At 43.5% G+C, this 17,872-nt stretch overlaps 1 protein-coding gene and 1 long non-coding RNA gene across 2 annotated transcripts in view; one reads left to right on the top strand and one right to left on the bottom strand.

Moving 5' to 3' along the window:
• Positions 1 to 6,693, top strand: part of CDH13 (cadherin 13) — a 1,182,232-nt gene extending 1,175,539 nt beyond the window's left edge. Inside the window, exon 14 of the mRNA XM_017860982.1 lies at positions 5,116 to 6,693. Coding sequence (XP_017716471.1) covers positions 5,116 to 5,123 — 8 coding nt within the window. The 3' untranslated portion in view covers positions 5,124 to 6,693. The remainder of the gene's footprint in view (positions 1 to 5,115) is intronic.
• LOC108521292 (uncharacterized) lies at positions 5,735 to 17,848 on the bottom strand. Its single transcript, XR_001883158.1, has 3 exons — positions 17,520 to 17,848; positions 13,737 to 13,784; positions 5,735 to 7,349 (listed from the first exon to the last, which is right to left on the bottom strand). It is a non-coding gene; the product is annotated as an uncharacterized LOC108521292 (long non-coding RNA).
• Between the last annotated feature and the right edge of the window lie 24 nt (positions 17,849 to 17,872).

Genomic DNA, 17,872 nt, shown 5'->3' with positions numbered 1-17,872 from the left:
ATCAGTGAGGCCAACATTCACCATTGACTGCCTCCCTTACCGAAAAGGATAATAATAGTATTTCAATTTAGTATGATCTGATCCTGTAGGTGGCTTTACTGCAACTGAGAATTGAACTGAAGGATCGGCATTTCCTTCTTTGACATCTGAAAATAAAGGAAATAAAACTAATGATATTGAAAGTAATAAAGAATGAAAATGAAATGATTTTTACCATCAGTTGTTGTATAAAGTGCATGTCAGTGGCATGAAGCAGATGTGTTAATTCTTCTCCTAGCCCCATCCCAGTGAAGGAAGCTGGCATTGCCATTCAGCTGTTTCTGTGGTTTTTGTAGCATGGCTTTGCATGGTATGGCAAGTCTCAAAAAAAGAATTTGTCCGGAAACCATTTCTGACCATTGCTTTAGACGTAATTAACCAGTATTAGCAAGAATGTAAAAGGACAGATCAGGTGAACTATCTTAAATACCAAAATTAAATGTCTCTATATGAGCAGTAGGAAGTAGACAAACTCAGACACAATAAAGAAGCTTAAAGAGGTGAGTGGGCCAGGCACAGTGGCTCATGCCTATAATCCCAGCACTTTGGGAGACTGAGGCGGGAGGATTGGTTGAGGCCAGGAGTTTGAGACCAGCCTGAGCAACATAGTGAGACCCCCATCTCTGAAAAAAAAAAAGAAAGAAAAAAGAAAGCCCTGCCCCATATCAGCTAAAAATTAACAGTAAATAAAATGTGGACCAGGCATGGTGACTCACAGCTGTAATCCCAACAGTTTAGGAAGCCTAGTAGAGCTGATCACCTGAGGTCAGGAGTTCGAGACCAGCCTGGCCAACATGGTGAAACCCATCTCTACTAAAACTATAAAAATTAGCTGGGCATGGTGGCACACATCTGTAATCCCAGCTACTCGGGAGGCTGAGGCAGAAGAATCGAGTGAGCTTGGGAGGCAGAGGTTGCAGTGAGCTGAGATCATGCCACTGTACTTCAGCCTGTAGGACAGAGCAAGACTCCGTCTCAAAAAGATAAAAATAAAATGTGCATGCCTGGCTGGGCGGGGTGGCTCACACCTGTAATCCCAGCACTTTGGGAGGCCGAGGTGGGTGGATCACGAGGTCAGGAGTTCAAGATCAGCCTGACCAACATGATGAAACCCCATCTCTACTAAAAATATAAAAATCAGCTGGGTGTTGTCGCACATGCCTGTAATCCCAGCTACTCAGGAGGCTGAGGCAGGAAAATCGCTTGAAGCCAGGAGTCAGAGGTTGCAGCGAGCCAAGATTGCACCACTGCGCTCCAGCCGGGGAGACAGAGCAAGACTCTGTCTCAAAAAAAAAAAAAAAAAAAAAAGCCAAGATGAGCAAAAGATAGCCACTTTTTTAAAATTTAAACTCTTCTTAAATTTTATTTTTCAATGTATTGTTTGCATGCAACAAAATGCATCCATTGCAAGTGTACAGTTTGATGCATTGTGGTAAGCGTACAGAACTTTCTTTATACCACACCCTAGTCAAAATACGGTTTCCTTTGCTTTTGATCCCTTTCCCCAATCCGGGCTTTCATTGATCTGCTTTCTCTAATAATGGTTTTGTCTTTTCTAGATTTCCTAGAATGTATCAGTATTTTGTTCCTTTCTATTGTGAAACATATGATGGGCAGACACAGGGCCTGAAAAGGCATTAAACCCAGGCAGAGTGGGCTGTCCTCGGCCTGCAGACAACCGCAGTCATGCTTTGCAGACTTTTGTCCCTTTAAGTGACATGACATTATGGACAATGGCAGTTGACCTCGGGGGCTTTTCATGCACCTTGCACATACAAGCTAAGGGCTTTACCTAAATTACATAAATTTCCTCAAGTAACCATCTCAGTAGCCCTGGGAGGAATCACTTATGTTATCATCTAAATTGACTTAAAACAGGAATTCGAGACTCTAATTTGAAAACAAGAGATTGGAGCCTATTTAGTAGATTTTATGCAGCCAAAGCTGTTTTTCTGTTTGTTTGTTTTCTATTTTTAACTAATTTGCCTCCCAGAAGACACTTGAAATGTCTAGAGACATTTTGATTATTATTGCCTGGCAGGACGCCACTAGTGGTGTCTAGTGGGTGGAGGTTAAGGGTGCTGCTAAGCGTCCTCCCATACACAAGACAGCACCCTCCACAAAGAATTATCCAACCCCAAATGTCAGTAGCACTGAGGCTGAGAAACCCCACTCTGCTCTCTAACCAAAACTAGACACAGAAAGTAGAGGCATTCTACCACCTTACAACATAAATGGCTTTTGCCCATTTGAAAAAATAAAGAGGAGTAAGTATCCAACCTAAAACAACACTTTAAAGAACATTCTTGGCCGGGCGCGGTGGCTCAAGCCTGTAATCCCAGCACTTTGGGAGGCTGAGGCGGGCGGATCACGAGGTCAGAAGATCGAGACCATCCTGGCTAACACGGTGAAACCCCGTCTCTACTAAAAAAATACAAAAAACTAGCCGGGCGAGGTGGCGGGCGCCTGTAGTCCCAGCTACTCGGGAGGCTGAGGCAGGAGAATGGCGTAAACCCGGGAGGCGGAGTTTGCAGTGAGCTGAGATCTGGCCACTGCACTCCAGCCTGGGTGACAGAGCGAGACTCCTTCTCAAAAAAAAAAAAAAAAAGAACATTCTTCCTAATAGGCTTTTGCAAAAATAGTTCATATTTTACAACTGTCTTGCAGCGTGAGTATAAATGAGACCTAATCATTGTAAAAATGAAAAGAGTGCCTCAAAATGTCTGAAGTTCTGAGCAGAGGGCAGCCTTTTGGATGGAGGCAGGACTAGGGTATCAGTAGGAGTGAGAACACTGGTCAGGTAAATGAGTACACAGCACTTGTAGACTGATTAAGTCCTTTTTTTTTTTCCTTCTTTTGATGGAGCAAGACTATAACAGAAGCCTGAGAGTGAGGAAGGGCTTTGGCAACTATTACTGTAGACACAATAGTTTACTCAATTTCATGAACTCTTAGTCCTGGGCTGGAATTCACACCTCTGCTGGAATTGCACAGACAAAGCGTGCTTGCAAGGAGTAAGGTGGCAAAAATAGAAAATGCAGGCAAAAACATGCCTCATTTTGAAACTGGATCTGGGCATCCTAGAGCCAGAGCCTCTCCCAGCCGACATTGCTGAGTTGAGCAGAGTGACAGGCTCCACGCTGAAGCCAGCCCCCAAGCGGGCCATAAGGAGGAGCCACGAGCAGGCACTGGGAAGACAGGCTCTTGAATGCACACTATGCTGATGTCTCTTTCTGTGAAGTTTTCTACATGAATGACATGTTCTCAAAGTCTGCAACACAGTCTGCCACGAGATGCCTTTTTTCCTCTGGGAACACAATGCTACTTTCGTGGTTGGCTGAGTAATGGCCCCCAAATATGTATTCCTCATTCTAATCCCTGGAACCTGTGAACATGTTACCTTATATGGCAAAGGAGACTTCGGGTGGGTGCCTATAATCCCAGATACTCGGGAGGCTGAGGCACGAGAATTGCTCAAACCTGGGAGGCGGAGGTTGCAGTGAGCCGAGATCATGCCAGTGCACTCCGGCGTGAGCAACAAAGTGAAACTCTGTCTCAAAAAAAAAAGAGACTTCTCAGATGTGACTAGGTGAAGGATTTTGAGATGTGGAGATTATCCTGGATTAGCCAGATAAGCCTGATATAATCACAGAGTCCTTATAAGAGGGACAAAGGAAGAGTCAGTTAGAAACAGACCATGCGATGACGAAAACAGAGGGAGGCCAGAGGTGAAACGAGAAGATGCTGCATTGCTGCCTCTGAAGGTTAAGAAAGGGGCCATGAGCCAAGGGCTGCAGGCAGCCCTTAGAGGCCAGGAAAGGCAAGGGAACAGATGCTTTCCTAGAGCCTCCAGAAGGAGCACAGCCCGGCCAACACTGATTTTAGCCCCAAAAGACTCATCTCAGTCTTTTGACCTCCAGAACTGTAAGAGAATAGATTTGTGTTATTTGAAGTTTATGGCCATTTGTTACAGCAGCAACAGAAAATTAATATACCATGTTTGGGCCAGGTGCAGTGGCTCACAGGTGAGCCTGTAACCCCAGCACTTTGGGAGGCCAAGATGGGAGGATCGCTTGAGGCCAGGAATTCAAGACCAGCCTGGGCAACATGGCGAAACCCCATCTCTACAAAAAATACAAAAATTAGCCAGGCATGGCAGTGCATGCCTGTAGTCCCAGCTATTCTAGAGACTAAGGTGGGAGGATTGCTTGAGCCCAGGAGGCAGGGGTTGTAGTGACCCAAGATTGTACCACTGAACTCCAGCCTGGGCAACAGAATGAGACCCTGTCTCAAAATAAAATAAAAACATACCATGTTTGAAGAACCACCAGTAGGTGTCTTGCTTTGTGACTTGTGATCCTTAAGTATATATATATGTATATAGTCACAGGAAGTCAATACATATATGGGATAATCACCAATCTCTAAAATACATAGTCAGCGTGCTCATAAAATAGCCAAGCTCTGGCTGGGCGCAGTGCAGTGGCTCACAGCTGTAATCCCAGCACTTTGGGAGGCCGAGGCAGGTGGATCACGAGGTCAGGAGATCAAGACCATCCTGGCTAACCCAGTGAAACCCTGTCTCTACTAAAAATACAAAAAAGTAGCCAGGCATGGTGGCAGGCACCAGTAGTCCCAGATACTAGGGAGGCTGAGGCAGGAGAATGGCGTGAACCCAGGAGGCCGAGCTTGCAGTGAGCCAAGATTGCGCCACTGCACTCCAGCGTGGGCAACACAGTGAGACTCCATCTCAAAAAAAAAAAAAATAGCAGTCTCTGTGCTAACAGATAAAGAGATACAGCTCATTGGTAATAGTGGTAATAGCAGCTCTCGGTCTGAGCAATGTCTGGTATCTGAAGTCACCATTAGCATTTTCAGAGAAGTCCAGCTTTTTACGGTATAACTATTCATTCTGTCTTCCAATGTGATCCGTAAGGAAAAAAAAATCTCCCGAAGTCGTGTGATGTTTAAAAATGTGTTTATTATAGCTTGCCTGTCATTTATCTGGTTTTTAGCTAAAATGTTTTGAATTGACTGGTGATATTCCCGACTTAACTCTGAACCCTCTCTATTCAGGTCTGTGAGAACTCCTGACGTCTGAAGCTTGACTCCCAAGTTTCCATAGCAACAGGAAAAAGAAAAAAAAAATCTATCCAAATCTGAAGATTGCGGTTTACAGCTATCGAACTTCACAACTAGGCCTCAATTGTTCCAGGTTTTTGTTTTCTTTGCAATTTCACTTAGTCTGTACTTCATCATTTTGACAGCATCTTCCTCCCTCCTTTAATTAATGGAATCCTCTGAATTTTCCCTGAATGTTTAAAGATCATGACATATGACTTGATCTTCTGGGAGCAGGAACAATGACTACTTTTTCTGGTGTGTTAACATGTCACTAGCCAGGGTTCCAGGCACCCAGCTTTGTCTGTGGGTTAGTATTGGTATATGTATGAGTATCTGTATGTGTATATACATGGTATTTATAGAGAGAGACTATCCCGGAGAAGCCTCGTTTTGATGCCATTCTTCCTTGCAAGGTTAAGCAAGGTGGGTGAAAACTAAGACAACTGAACCCTACACATCCTCCCGCTTCAAGGTCAGCATGCGGACAGACCACAGAGCTGTCACTTTTGCTCTGACGCTGCTTCTCCACTGTCCCGTTCAGGCTGAATGCTGCCACGACCAGCCAGGCAGGTCCACAGAGAGGGAGAGCAGAGAAAGAAGTCCTTTCTCTTTACTGAGTTCGAGGACTGCAACCGATTTTCACTGCCATCTGATGCCGTGATCCTGAGCCAAGGTGGTGAGGAGCAGGGCGGGCAATTTCACCACCACATGCCAAGAAAAGGGCTGACATTTTCTTTCATGGGCACGAACCTGCATTTGTCTGTGTCCCGAATCCAGAGTCGCACTGATTCTTATGGGGACACAGATCATGGTAGAGAATCTCCCCCTCCTCAGTAAATGTATAACTGCAACTGTCATCATGGAGGTCATACCTGCATACAAAGAGGTCTACAGGTACCATCTTGTATACACATATATACCCACATGTACAGACATACATTTATGCACATTCACTCCATTTGTTTCATATATACAGGCATAAAATAGAGTAAATACAGGTAGTTTTAAAAGTACCCTTTTGTGTGAATTGACTACCGTTGTTTGCAAACCTGAAAATAAAAGACGTTCATTATGTATGAAAAGTAACTGATTTGTATTCTGTGAGCATGTAAAAGCAGAAAGTTAGTGCTTGTTCTAAGATTCCCTTCTTGTTGATAAACCGTAACTGAATCATCAAAGCTCACACCAAATTTTTCTATCAAAACTAGTGACAGCTTGTGGCTTTTGATTAGAGCTCGCCACGAACTAGGGTAAGGTAAGTGTCTTAGCATATTTTAATGCAGTTGCTTTACTAAAGGTTTTAACCGCACACGCACACACACACGCTTTCTTATGCAATCTATGTTTGCACTTGTGCTTTCAGTTAGCCTTCTGTAGGAAGTAGAAGTCATATGTTGTCTTTGTTGTAGTGAAATTATACAGATAGAGTTCCATATATTGTATTTGTTTCCATAGTAAATCCTTTTGGAACATATAGAATGCAGAGATTTTTTTTCCATTAAAATAAATGGGTATTGGTGGTTAAAACTGCTGGACAGTAACTTTTCTCTGATTTCTATCTTGTGTCTAATGTCACTGATGCTGGCTGGCTCTTGTCTTAGCGCAAGTTCACATTTTTGACTGACCATTTGGGGTCTGTCGTACATATCTGGTAGGTGACTGGGTCTATAAAGACAGAAGTACTAGTTCTCAGCGTGGGCAATGGACTCACGTTGTCCACCTCATGATATGATCTGAGGGTATCATAATCAGCTATAAAGGTAATTGCATACTTAGAGATGAGACGGACCATTCTCAATTTGATGACCACATTAAGCATAGTCACAGCCATCTGTCAACAGTCCGAAGACCTGGGGATTTTTCTCTGGAACAAATCCTTTTGCTGGATCAGGAGATGCCATACCTTGAACTTGATAGGGTCATTCTCCACGAGCACATGCCCCTGACTCAGGGACAGGGGAATCTAAGTCTGTGCATTCGCACTTTACAACATTTCCTCTACTGGCTTATAGGGCACTATCATGTGCCTCCCTGGCGCACCTTGCTGCCCTCTTCCTGCAAGCCAGGGGGAGAACGTTCACCCTTGAACAAACCAAGAGCATCCTCAGCCAGTCAGGCAGCTGGTAGCTGGACACGTATGCTAACTGGCAATCAGGAAGTCGCCCTCCAACGTAAACTTCAGCCACCTGCAGGGAGAAACACAGCAGCTGAGTGACCATTCACTGAAGGAAATAGATACAAGATGACTCCTTTTCTCTCAAGCCAGTAAGCTCTCCTGCACTTTGCAAACCGAACCAGAAGCTTAACTTAGCTGAAAATTCAGAAAAGAGTACAGTGCACACTTCATTAATAAATAGAATATGCCTCAACTTTCCCTTACTTAAACATGTTCTCTGTCCCCACAGTTCTAATCAGGACGGGGATACTTCTGTCATGTTACTCTTTCTAATACTTTCCAGAAAAAAAAGAAAAAATAAACTAATTCTTATAGGCCAAGGTGGGAGCATTTCCTGAATCACAGGATGTTTTGTTAACATGCTGGAATATATTACATTGTTTACTGAAAACCATAGTAGAATCAAAATGTTATTTCATTATTACCTATGTATTTTATCTGAGTCCAACTTATTAAAAAATGAAGTCAAGTAAGAACCAGAAATTGCTTTTCCCAATTACTGAGCACAGGTTCTGAGGGTCTTATTTCCACTGAGCAAACAGTCACACCTTCACTTCTTTTTATTAATACTCAACCACCTTAGTTGATTAAAAATCACATTTTCTCCCTCATTTTACATACGATAAATTAATCATTTTGGATAATTTGTTTTAATAAGAATATGCACACATTTTCTAATTTCAATGAAAGTCACCTTCAGTACTGTCAGTTCTCTCCAAATGAGCATCATTTCAGGTAGATATACCTGCTATGCCTCTTGGCCGACACCGGCAAATCAAAGCAGCATAACGAAATAAATCCAGCCAGATTTCATGGTAGGTATCAAATAAGACTTTAGCTCTTAAAGAACATCACTAGAAATTTTGATAGCTCATTCCAGCGTTTCACAATGTCAATTTAAACAGTCTGATAAATGGAACAACCAGCTACCATCACGCTCATAGAATAGCTCAAATTGCATTTTACCCAGAATAAATACATTGGGTCTTAATCTTAAGATGTGACAACTAAAAGTTTTAACAAGTCTGTTTTGATCCTGGATTTGGTGCAGCTGCACCCAGGCACAAGCTCGCCAGATGATTCTGAGGAAAGGAGTCTCCAATTTTCCTGGGGGGTGTATGAACATAGTACCAAAAAGGTGATTAATAATTATAATGGTTTATATTTATCAACTGCTTATTATGTGCCCACACTTATATCCTTATAGATAGTAAGCCATTAATCCCTCCAGTAACACATGAGGCAAGTACTACTATCTCCTCCAACTTACAGATAAAGAAGGCTGAGGTTCAGAAAAATTGAATGACTTGCCCAAGGTAAGTGGCCTCCAGAACCAAACCCCAGGCTGTCTGGCTCCAGGGTTCATGTTTGTCCCACAACATCACAATGCCACTCTCAACCCTGGAGCAAAACCAGACAAACTGCCTACTGCAGACCAGAAGACCCTAGTTTGAAGCCTCCGATAGCATGACTATGCAGCTAAACCAACTTACTGTTAAGCAACAGTACCTTTTACTATGAGGTACCTTTTACTACTAAGTAACTACTACTTTTACTAACAGTATCTTCTATTACCTACTATTAAGTTCCTGCTATACTTCTTCATTCTGAAAGCTTTCTGTTTTTAAAAAAAAAAAAAGTTACCATCGTTCTTAATTAATATTGAGACCTTAGAAATTTTTCCTGTACAAGATAACATAATTATTTGCCCCTTCCTTTCCATGGCTTATTAGCAGGTAGATGAGGGGCTTCTCCTAGATTAATTTAACATCTCAATTAATTAAAAGTAGCTGGGCATGGTGACTCATGCCTGTAATCTCAGCCCTTTGGGAGGCAGAGGCGAGTGGATCACTTGAGGTCAGGAATTTAAGACCAGCCTGGCCAATATGGTGAAACCCCATCTCTACTAAAAGATACAAAAATTAGCTGGGTGTGGTGGTACATACCTGTAATCCCAGCTACTCAGGAAGCTGAGGCAGGAGAATCGCTTGAACCTAGGAGGCAGAGTTTGCAGTGAGCCATTGCACTCCAGCCGGGGCAACAGAACAAGACTCCGTCTCAGGAAAAAAAAAAAAAAAATTTATGAACCCCAGAGTACCCATTCACTACCAAACCAACTGAGGCGAGAGAAAACTGAGGGAGAAAGTGGGGTGGGATCTAGAAGGGTTTGCACTGTGCTTTGCTATAAATTATTCAAAGAGGCAAATTCTAAAGGATCTCTAAGTAGTTTCTGATTTTGTAAAGGTAGCCCATTAATCTGTTTACGTGTAGCTGCCTTAAACATGAGTCAACAGGGTAAATCACACCAACAGGAAACCCAAGCACTGAAAAAGCCACCTACCTTTTCTGTTTACCAAATACTAAGAATAATAATCTAATAATCAGGCTACATCTTTCATAAAGACCTCCATCTTCTCTCCTTAACTGACTGTTGAGATTTGGTATTTTTCATAGTCTAATGATAAAATGCTTTCAAAATTGTACATCTAATGCAATTAACAATTCTTTTACTATATCCAATGTGTTACTATATTTCCTATTGCTAATAGATTAGCCCACTATTGAAAAAATTCTGCAGTTGTGACTGTGTTCATATGAAAGCATATACAAGATATAGAGAGACAGCAAAAAATAGTTTAGATAATTTAGATACTCATCAAATTAAGTAAGCGGAAAAACTTCCTCTCTCTCATGCTATGTTGCTATCATCACATCTTTTGTTGGAGGGTTGCTAAGCTTGATAAGCCTTTGAACCATTTTATTTGACTTTCCACGTGCCAGCTGGTTGGTAGGGAGATGGTGAAATGCCTTGGGTGGTGTAGGACTAGGGAAGTTTTCATTCCGAAGCTATGAAGACTTGGAGAAAGGGGTTTATAGAAGCACTATGAAAATAAGCTGGAGCCTCTATTTTCTGCTACTTTTAAAAGCTTTTCTTTAGAGAGTAATAAATCCATTATGTCTATCGTATACATGAATTCAGACTATTAGAGAGTTGAAAATGCAGGCTATATATATATAAAATCTGTGTTGTCATGCACATGTCAACACTGTCCTGATGACAAAATTTTATTTATCCCCCCAGATAAAAATTTGAAGAAATTTTAAATGCCTTTTATTCATAAACACTTTTCAAAAGGGATAAAAATTAATCATGTTAAAATATTCATTCTTTGGCAGATGTCACTCCTTTGGGCCCTCCCTGCTGAATTGCTTACAGTTTCTGAGCTGTAAACTAACATTTGCTTTACTATGTAGTTACAAAGAAATGTGTAACTTGTTTGTGAAATATTCAAATAAAGCTTATCTGGGATTTTTAACTTGTGTGTTTAGTCTTAGACCATCTTCAGTACAGTCTAGTCTAAACACTGTGACAGAGCAAAGGGACCTTTTTGTCCAGTGGTGCGCAGTGTCATGGGTGCAACTGGCTGATGCCAGTGTTGTGGGTGGCAAAAGAATTTACCAGCAGGGCATGGTGGCTCATGCCTGTAATCCCAGCACTTTGGGAGGCCAAGGCGGGCAGATCACCAGAGGTCAGGAGTTTGTGACCAGCCTGGCCAATGTGGTGAAACCCCGTCTCTACTACAAATACAAAACTTAACTGGGCATGGTGACACGTGCCTGTAATCCCAGCTACTCGGGGAAGCTAAGGCGGGAGAATGGCTTGAACGCGGGAGGTGGAGGTTGCAGTGAGCCAAGATCAGGCCCCTGCACGCCAGCCTGGGTAACAGAGTGAGAATCTGTCTCAAAAAAAAAAAGAAAGAAAAGAAAAAAAAGAATTTACCAATTTAACAAGACAGTTGTAGGTAAAGAAAGGCCGATTACTCAAGGGAAAGTACGTTGCAAGGAAGCAACGGGCAGCACAGCAGAGAAGGGGCTGTCTGGAAAGAGGCAGGGGCTGGAGGGAAGTTTTATAGCTCATGCTGGAGGATGTTACACTCAGAGCGAGGCAGTTGTGCCAGCGGCTTCTTTGTGATTAGCTGTCTCTTGGAACAGTTGTTCTCCCCTACTTGGGACCCCCTTCTTCATTGTTGCTTACTTATCAGGACTCCACATCATGTTAGTCTATGATGTTTAAAAACCAAGACTAAAACCAAGTGCTTCCTGCTTAATAATTGGCTCTCTTCTGCTTCTTTCATAAAAGTCAATCATTCTGATTTGGAAAAACAGATATATAGATGATAGAGAGAGAGAAAAAGAGAGAGTGTGTGAGATAGACAGGTAGATCAGACAGATAGACAGCAAGAAAGTTATTTAGTGAGATCATTTTAAAAAAAAAGAAGGGGGCCAGATGTGGTGGCTCACGCCTGTAATTCCAGCAATTTGGGAGGCAGAGGTGAGCCAATCACCTGAGGTCAGGAGTTCAAGACCAGCCTGGCCAACATGGTGAAACCTCATCTCTACCAAAAATATAAAAATTAGCCAGGTGTAGTGGTGGGCACCTGTAATCCCAGCTACTCAGGAGGCTGAGGCAGGAGAATCACTGGAACCCAGGAGCCGGAGGTTGCAGTGAGCCAAGATAGTGCCACTGCATTCCAGCCTGGGCAACAGAACAGAGCAAGGCTCCATCTAAAAACAAAAAAAGAGGGAAGGGTGTGTTCATAAGTGCTTCCTATGGGCCGGATACTGTACTTATCTATATAGATATGTATATACACATTACCTTGCAGTTTTATGTGTAATTTATGTGTAATACATAATTATATATCATATACATAATTTATGTAATTCATGAGATATTGAAATAGACATTAACTCCATTCTATAGCTGAAGAAACTGAGGTTCACACAGTTAAAACCATCTCACGGTAGGTCTCACGGCGACTGAGTGGTGTGCATGGCTCCACCCTGGCACTTTTCCTGCTATACGCTAAGGCAGCACCACCCCATTTATCACCAGGAACAAACCGTGTCATCACAAACAATGCATGAAAGTGCTGTGGACTAAGCAAGTTGACAATGATGGGGGAGTGAAGCAGAGGAAACCTAAACTTACAAATCTGGTCTATAGGAAAACTTTCCTTCCCCCCAGGCAGTCTGTCTCCAGGAAACTGCTAGTTTGGGTAAATAAATAGCAAACGGATGCCTTGGCAGCCAGTCATGGAGATGCTAATTTGGAAATTTGCCTCCAAAGAACATAAGACACAGAAACCAATGCTTCAGTCCAAAAGCAAGAGAATTTGAGATGTATCAGATGTATCAGAACAACCAGCGATCACACCATTTTTCCCCAGAAAAGCAATTTTCTGGGTTTTTTTGTTTGTTTGTTTGTTTGTTTTTGCAAACAAGGCCTCAAAGAGACCTCCTTGTGCTTTAGTAACGTGCTTGTGCTTTGGTAATGCAAAGGCAAAATATCCTCCTTGTGCTTTGGTAATGAAGGCAAAATATCGACTCATTCTAGCCAGGGCACACCTTTGAGCATGCAGCAACGCTGGATTTTTACATGGGAATCCAAGCCAAAAGGACTGGTACCAGGATGGTGGTATTTCTAAATTAAATCTGCCATTCTGTGTCTGTAACGAAGCCCTACCTTTGCTTGGATGATGACTGTCCTGCCCCAGCCCCTCCTCATACCAGCAGGACAGCATCCGCCTCCTGAGGCTTACTAACACCTGAAGGATTGTTTTGTGAAAACCAGGGACCCAGCACCTGCTGACATTCCTCAGCATCCTCTCTGACTTTATCCCTGGGGAGAAGCGAGTTGATGTTACCCTGATGCAGTCATAGTTCCTCTGCTTCCCCTTATCAAATTATATAACCGTGTTGTTTCAAAGCACACCCGATCTCTTTACCCTTTGGCTCCCTGCCGTCTTTCAAGGCAGGATTTTCTAAACTTTAATCCCAAGAGAATATAATCACGATTTAGCCATCTCCTTGTCTCATCTCTCTGCACCTTCACTAACTCTGCCACACTGAAATGCCACCTGTACCATCAGCTACAACTCTAGTTTTAAACTATGTAATTTTACATTTATAATTTTGGCTTAAATTTATTTTAAAAGAAGCCTGTACATTGGCCAGGCATGGTAGCTCATACCTATCATGCCAGCATTTGGAGAGGCAAAGGCGGGTAGGTAGATAGTTTGAGCCCAAGAGTTCAAGACCAGCTTAGACAACAGGGCAAAACTCCAGCTGTACAAAAAATACAAAGATTAGCCAAGTGTAATGGCGCATGCCCATCTCAGGAGGATTGCTGGAGCCTGGGAGGTTGAGGTTACAGGGAGCCATGACTGCGCCACTGCACTCCAGCCTGGGTGACAGAGTGAGACCCTGTCTCAAAAAAATAAATAAATAAATAAAAGAGAACTGTACATGCTAACATGAATGAAAAACCAGTATCACTTGGAATACAGTAAAGCAGCAATCAAAATAAATACAATGAAAAAATAGGCATAATTACCTTTTAGCTAGATACTATGTCTTCCTTAAGGTCTGTATATGAAACTCTCTGTATTAAAAGGAGAGATAAATAAGGATTAGAGAAATCTCAAAGACACAGTAACATCCATCTGGCTTATGTAACACCTGTCCACGCAGCACCTAGAATCATTTTAGTAGAAGCAAAACAAAACAAGCAAAGTTACATGAACAGGAGGTAAGGAAGTGGTTCCAGCAACTAAGACGATAAGTCCTTCCTTTCTAGAAATTTGCCTATGAGCTGCAGCTCAACAAGGGCACCAGTCAGTGGAGGGTCACCTTGGTTGTTCTGATTTCCATTTTCTATTCGTTTTTTTGTGCGGCAGGGGTGGGGCAGGGTGGGGGGTTGGTCACTGTTATGTGCTGAGAAGGAGGAATCATCAGAAGAAAGCAAACGAAGGCAGGAAGCAACTGCCTGGAGTGGAGGAAAGAGAATGGGATCAGGGCCAGGGTGTCTCTGCCTTAGACGAACGCAGAGCCCTATGCGCGAGGAAGGACACTTCCTCCTGAGACAGAAAGCCAGTGACACCAGGGTTAGCCAGTGACACCAGGGTTAATGCAGGAACTTATGACTGCACGCAAGATGGGAGTTAAGGGGTTTTGATGGACAATCTCTATTTTCTCCACAAAATAGAATATAAGGTCATCCTCTGAGGGTGAAGGGGATAAAATCCTGGGGTTGGGGAGACCGGAAAGGTTTGAAATGGCTACTGAAGGACCGGGGCTAGGGCAGCCCAGGCCACTAGAAGGGAGGGGCACCCTTCACCCACCCTGCTGTGGCACCGCCCATCAGGTGAGGGGAGCTCAGCAGCAACATGAGGCAACCTGGGAGGAAAACAAACCGGGGGAGCAGCTGCTGGGCCCCAGGGCTGGGCCTATAGAGCTGACGCAGGTGCAACTCGGCAAAGAACACATTCCAGTTCCTCCAAGTCCTCACTAGTATCATTCCATCACTGCTCACACAAGGCAAACACACAAAGCACCTCACTGCATGTGGCCACATGGACACACCAACACCTTCCATAGTATTTTTTTTTTTTTTTTTTTTTTTTTTTTTTTGAGACACAGTCTCAATCTGCTGCCCAGGCTGGAGTGCAGTGGCTCGATCTCAGCTCATTGCAACCTCTGCCTCCCTGGCCTGCCTCAGCCTCCTGAATAGCTGGGATTACAGGTGCACGCCACCTAGCCCAGCTAACTTTTGTAGTTTTAGTAGAGATGGGGTTTCGCCACATTGGCCAGGCTGGTCTTGAACTCCTGGTCTCAAGTGATCTGCCTTCCTCAGACTCCCAAAGTGCTGAGATTACAGGCATGAGCCACCATGCCCAGCCGCGTTCCTTAGTATAGATCCAAGAAAGGAGGCATGTCAAAAGAATGGCCCAGAGAACCAAAAAGCGATTATAAAAGTACCATAATAAGCACACGTAAAACAAAACTGCCTTGAAAGGAAAAAGGGAGTTACAACATGCAATTAATCTAGGAAGAACTTTAAAAAAATGCTAAGAGGAGATAAGACAACTGTGACACTTAAATAAAGGTTAAAAATGAGAGTTGTTCAAAACTGAAGTTTAAAGGTTAATTACCAGTGCCTTACACGGAATACATTCGTTTTGTTAATGGGACAATACTCAGTTAGGTTCGGTGTGTCAGCCCCACAAGGTGAGTATGTCAGCCATGAGTATAAATTAGTGAAGCTTCCACGAAAAGCAGCTCTTTAACAGACCTTGGTCTCCACACAGAGAAAGCATTCTGCCTATCTGTTTAAGTGCAAAAAATAAAGGAACAAATAATGCCTCCACTAAAAGAGTATCAAGTTTGTTTGTTGTTTATGTAAAGCAAATTTCCAATTGGGATTTGAAAAAAAAGAAAAAAAACAAGTGTCTTACCAGAAAGAAAATGAAAAACTCCAGATTCTAGTGCTAATTCATGTTCTTGAATAACCCATAGCCATAACACAGATGTGCCCAGAAATCCATGGTGCAGGCACCCACCTTTCTTTGCTGAGTGTGGGAGTCCCAGGGATTGGGATCTAAAGTCAGAAGCCTAAGGCCTTTCTTCATCTTGGCTACTCACTAGTTTTTAAGGAGTTCTGAAGTTTTGTGAAAAGTCTTTTATGATTAGCTGGGCGTGGTGGTGCACACCTATAATCCCAGCTATTCAGGAGGCTGAGGCAGGAGAATCACTTGAACTGGAGAGGCAAAGGTTGCAGTGAGCCGACATCATGCCACTGCACTCCAGCCTAGGCAACAGAGCAAGACTCCGTCTCAAAAAAAAAAAAAAATTTTAAGAAAACTGAGATACTGGCATCTAGCAGGTAGAAGTCAAAGATGCTGCTCAACGTCCTACAATATACAGGGCACCCGGTTACCCCCTCCACCACTAACAATAAAGAATGACTTGACTCAAATGCCAGTATTGCAGCTCTTGAGAAACTCTGCTCTAAGCTCAAAAAAATCAGAGAATTCTAGAATGGTGAGAAAAAAGGAAGTCCTGCATCTCTTACTTCCTTAATTTGATGACCTTGTTCCAGTTTCTTAATGCCTCTGCATCTGTTTTCTCAAAAATGTAAAATTATGATAATTATATCACAGGGTCTTCTAAGGATTAAGTTAAAACACTGAGTATGTTTATTTCAAGTAGTCGGGTGAAGCACTAGCCAAATACCAGTTGATAACAGCCAATTACAAAAAAGTTGTGCATCCTTACACAGAAAGGAAGATCTCTCTGTAGGGAAGGATGAGGTGTGTAGGGTGAGGGGCAAAGGTGTGAGTGAGAGGGAAGGGGTGGTGAAGGGAGTTGAGTCTTATGCCTCAAGGCCAACTGGATTCCAGGTTTGTTAGAGATACTGGTGGGTCTGGCAGAGGCGTTTGAACAAGAGCAACTCCATCTCGAATAGGAGCTGGGTAAACTGAGGCTGAGCCCTACTGGGCTGCATTCCCAGACAGTTAAAGGATTGTAAGTCACAGGATGGGATACGAGGTCAGCACAAGGTACAGGTCATAAAGACCTTGCTGATACAACAGCTTGCAGTAAAGAAGCCGGCCAAAACCCACCAAAACCAGGATGGCGATGAGAATGAACCCTGTTTGTCCTCATCGCTACACTCCCATTAGCACCGTGACAGTTTACAAATGCCATGGCAACATCAAGAAGTTACCCTATATGGTCTAAAAAGGGGAGGTACGAATCTCCCAACCCTTGTTTAGCATACAATCAAGAAATAACCATAAAAATGAGCAACCAGAAGCCCTGGGGCTCTGTTTATGGAGTAATCATTCTTTTATTCCTTCACTTTCTTAAACTTGCTTTCACTTTACAGACTCGCCCTGAATTCTTTCTTGCATGAGATCCAAGAACCCCCTCTCTTGGGGTCTGGATCAGGACCCTTTCCTGTAACAGGTCTAACCCCTTACAGCCTCTCCCCACCTAAACTCAAACTGGAGCTGACCCTCACACAGAGCAGTCCTTAAATGAGATGTGTGAAAGTTTCTAGAACTTTCAAACATCTCCTTGCCAGGCCCACAGACAAGGACTCTCCTATCCCCTTGCCATGACACCCAATCCTAAAGACCATCTGTGGGGTTGGAACTTGAGGTTTCACTTCAGCAGTGCCCACCTCCTTCAACACCCAAACCCACAGTCTAACCCTGACGCCTGAAGCCTTCCCCACTCAACAGCAGGCATCGCGTGGAGTGCAAGAAGCCACACATGATGGACAGCTTCCTGTCTGAATCCCCTCATATGAACCTGACGGGCACAATGAACCTACTGGGTTAAACTCCGGACGCTGGCCACCCTCAGGGTGGAGATGACAGGACAGGACAGGACAAGACAGGGGCCATGGGGCTTCCGGGGGGCTCATGTTCCTTGACTTGGGGGCAGTTACAAGGTTATAGTGGGTCTTGTTGAAGGGCAAAAGTTCAGTAGGTTCGTCCTGACAGACCAAAGAAACCCAGAGCCGTCTTTCGACTGACTAAGCCTGGAAGTGGGGCAAAGGCCACTCCCTGCCTCTATTGCTCGATTTCTGAGTCGGTCTCACTTCCCGCCCCACCAACGGCACGCTGGGGAGGGGAGGCGCTATGCAAAAGAGGGCGGGGAGTGTGGGGTGGGGCCGCTCCTTGG

The sequence above is a fragment of the Rhinopithecus bieti genome, unplaced genomic scaffold (assembly GCF_001698545.2).
Source record: "Rhinopithecus bieti isolate Rb0 unplaced genomic scaffold, ASM169854v2 scaffold_1618, whole genome shotgun sequence".
NCBI classification, from domain to species: Eukaryota; Metazoa; Chordata; class Mammalia; order Primates; family Cercopithecidae; genus Rhinopithecus; species Rhinopithecus bieti.
This window is presented reverse-complemented; position numbering and strand designations above follow the sequence as displayed.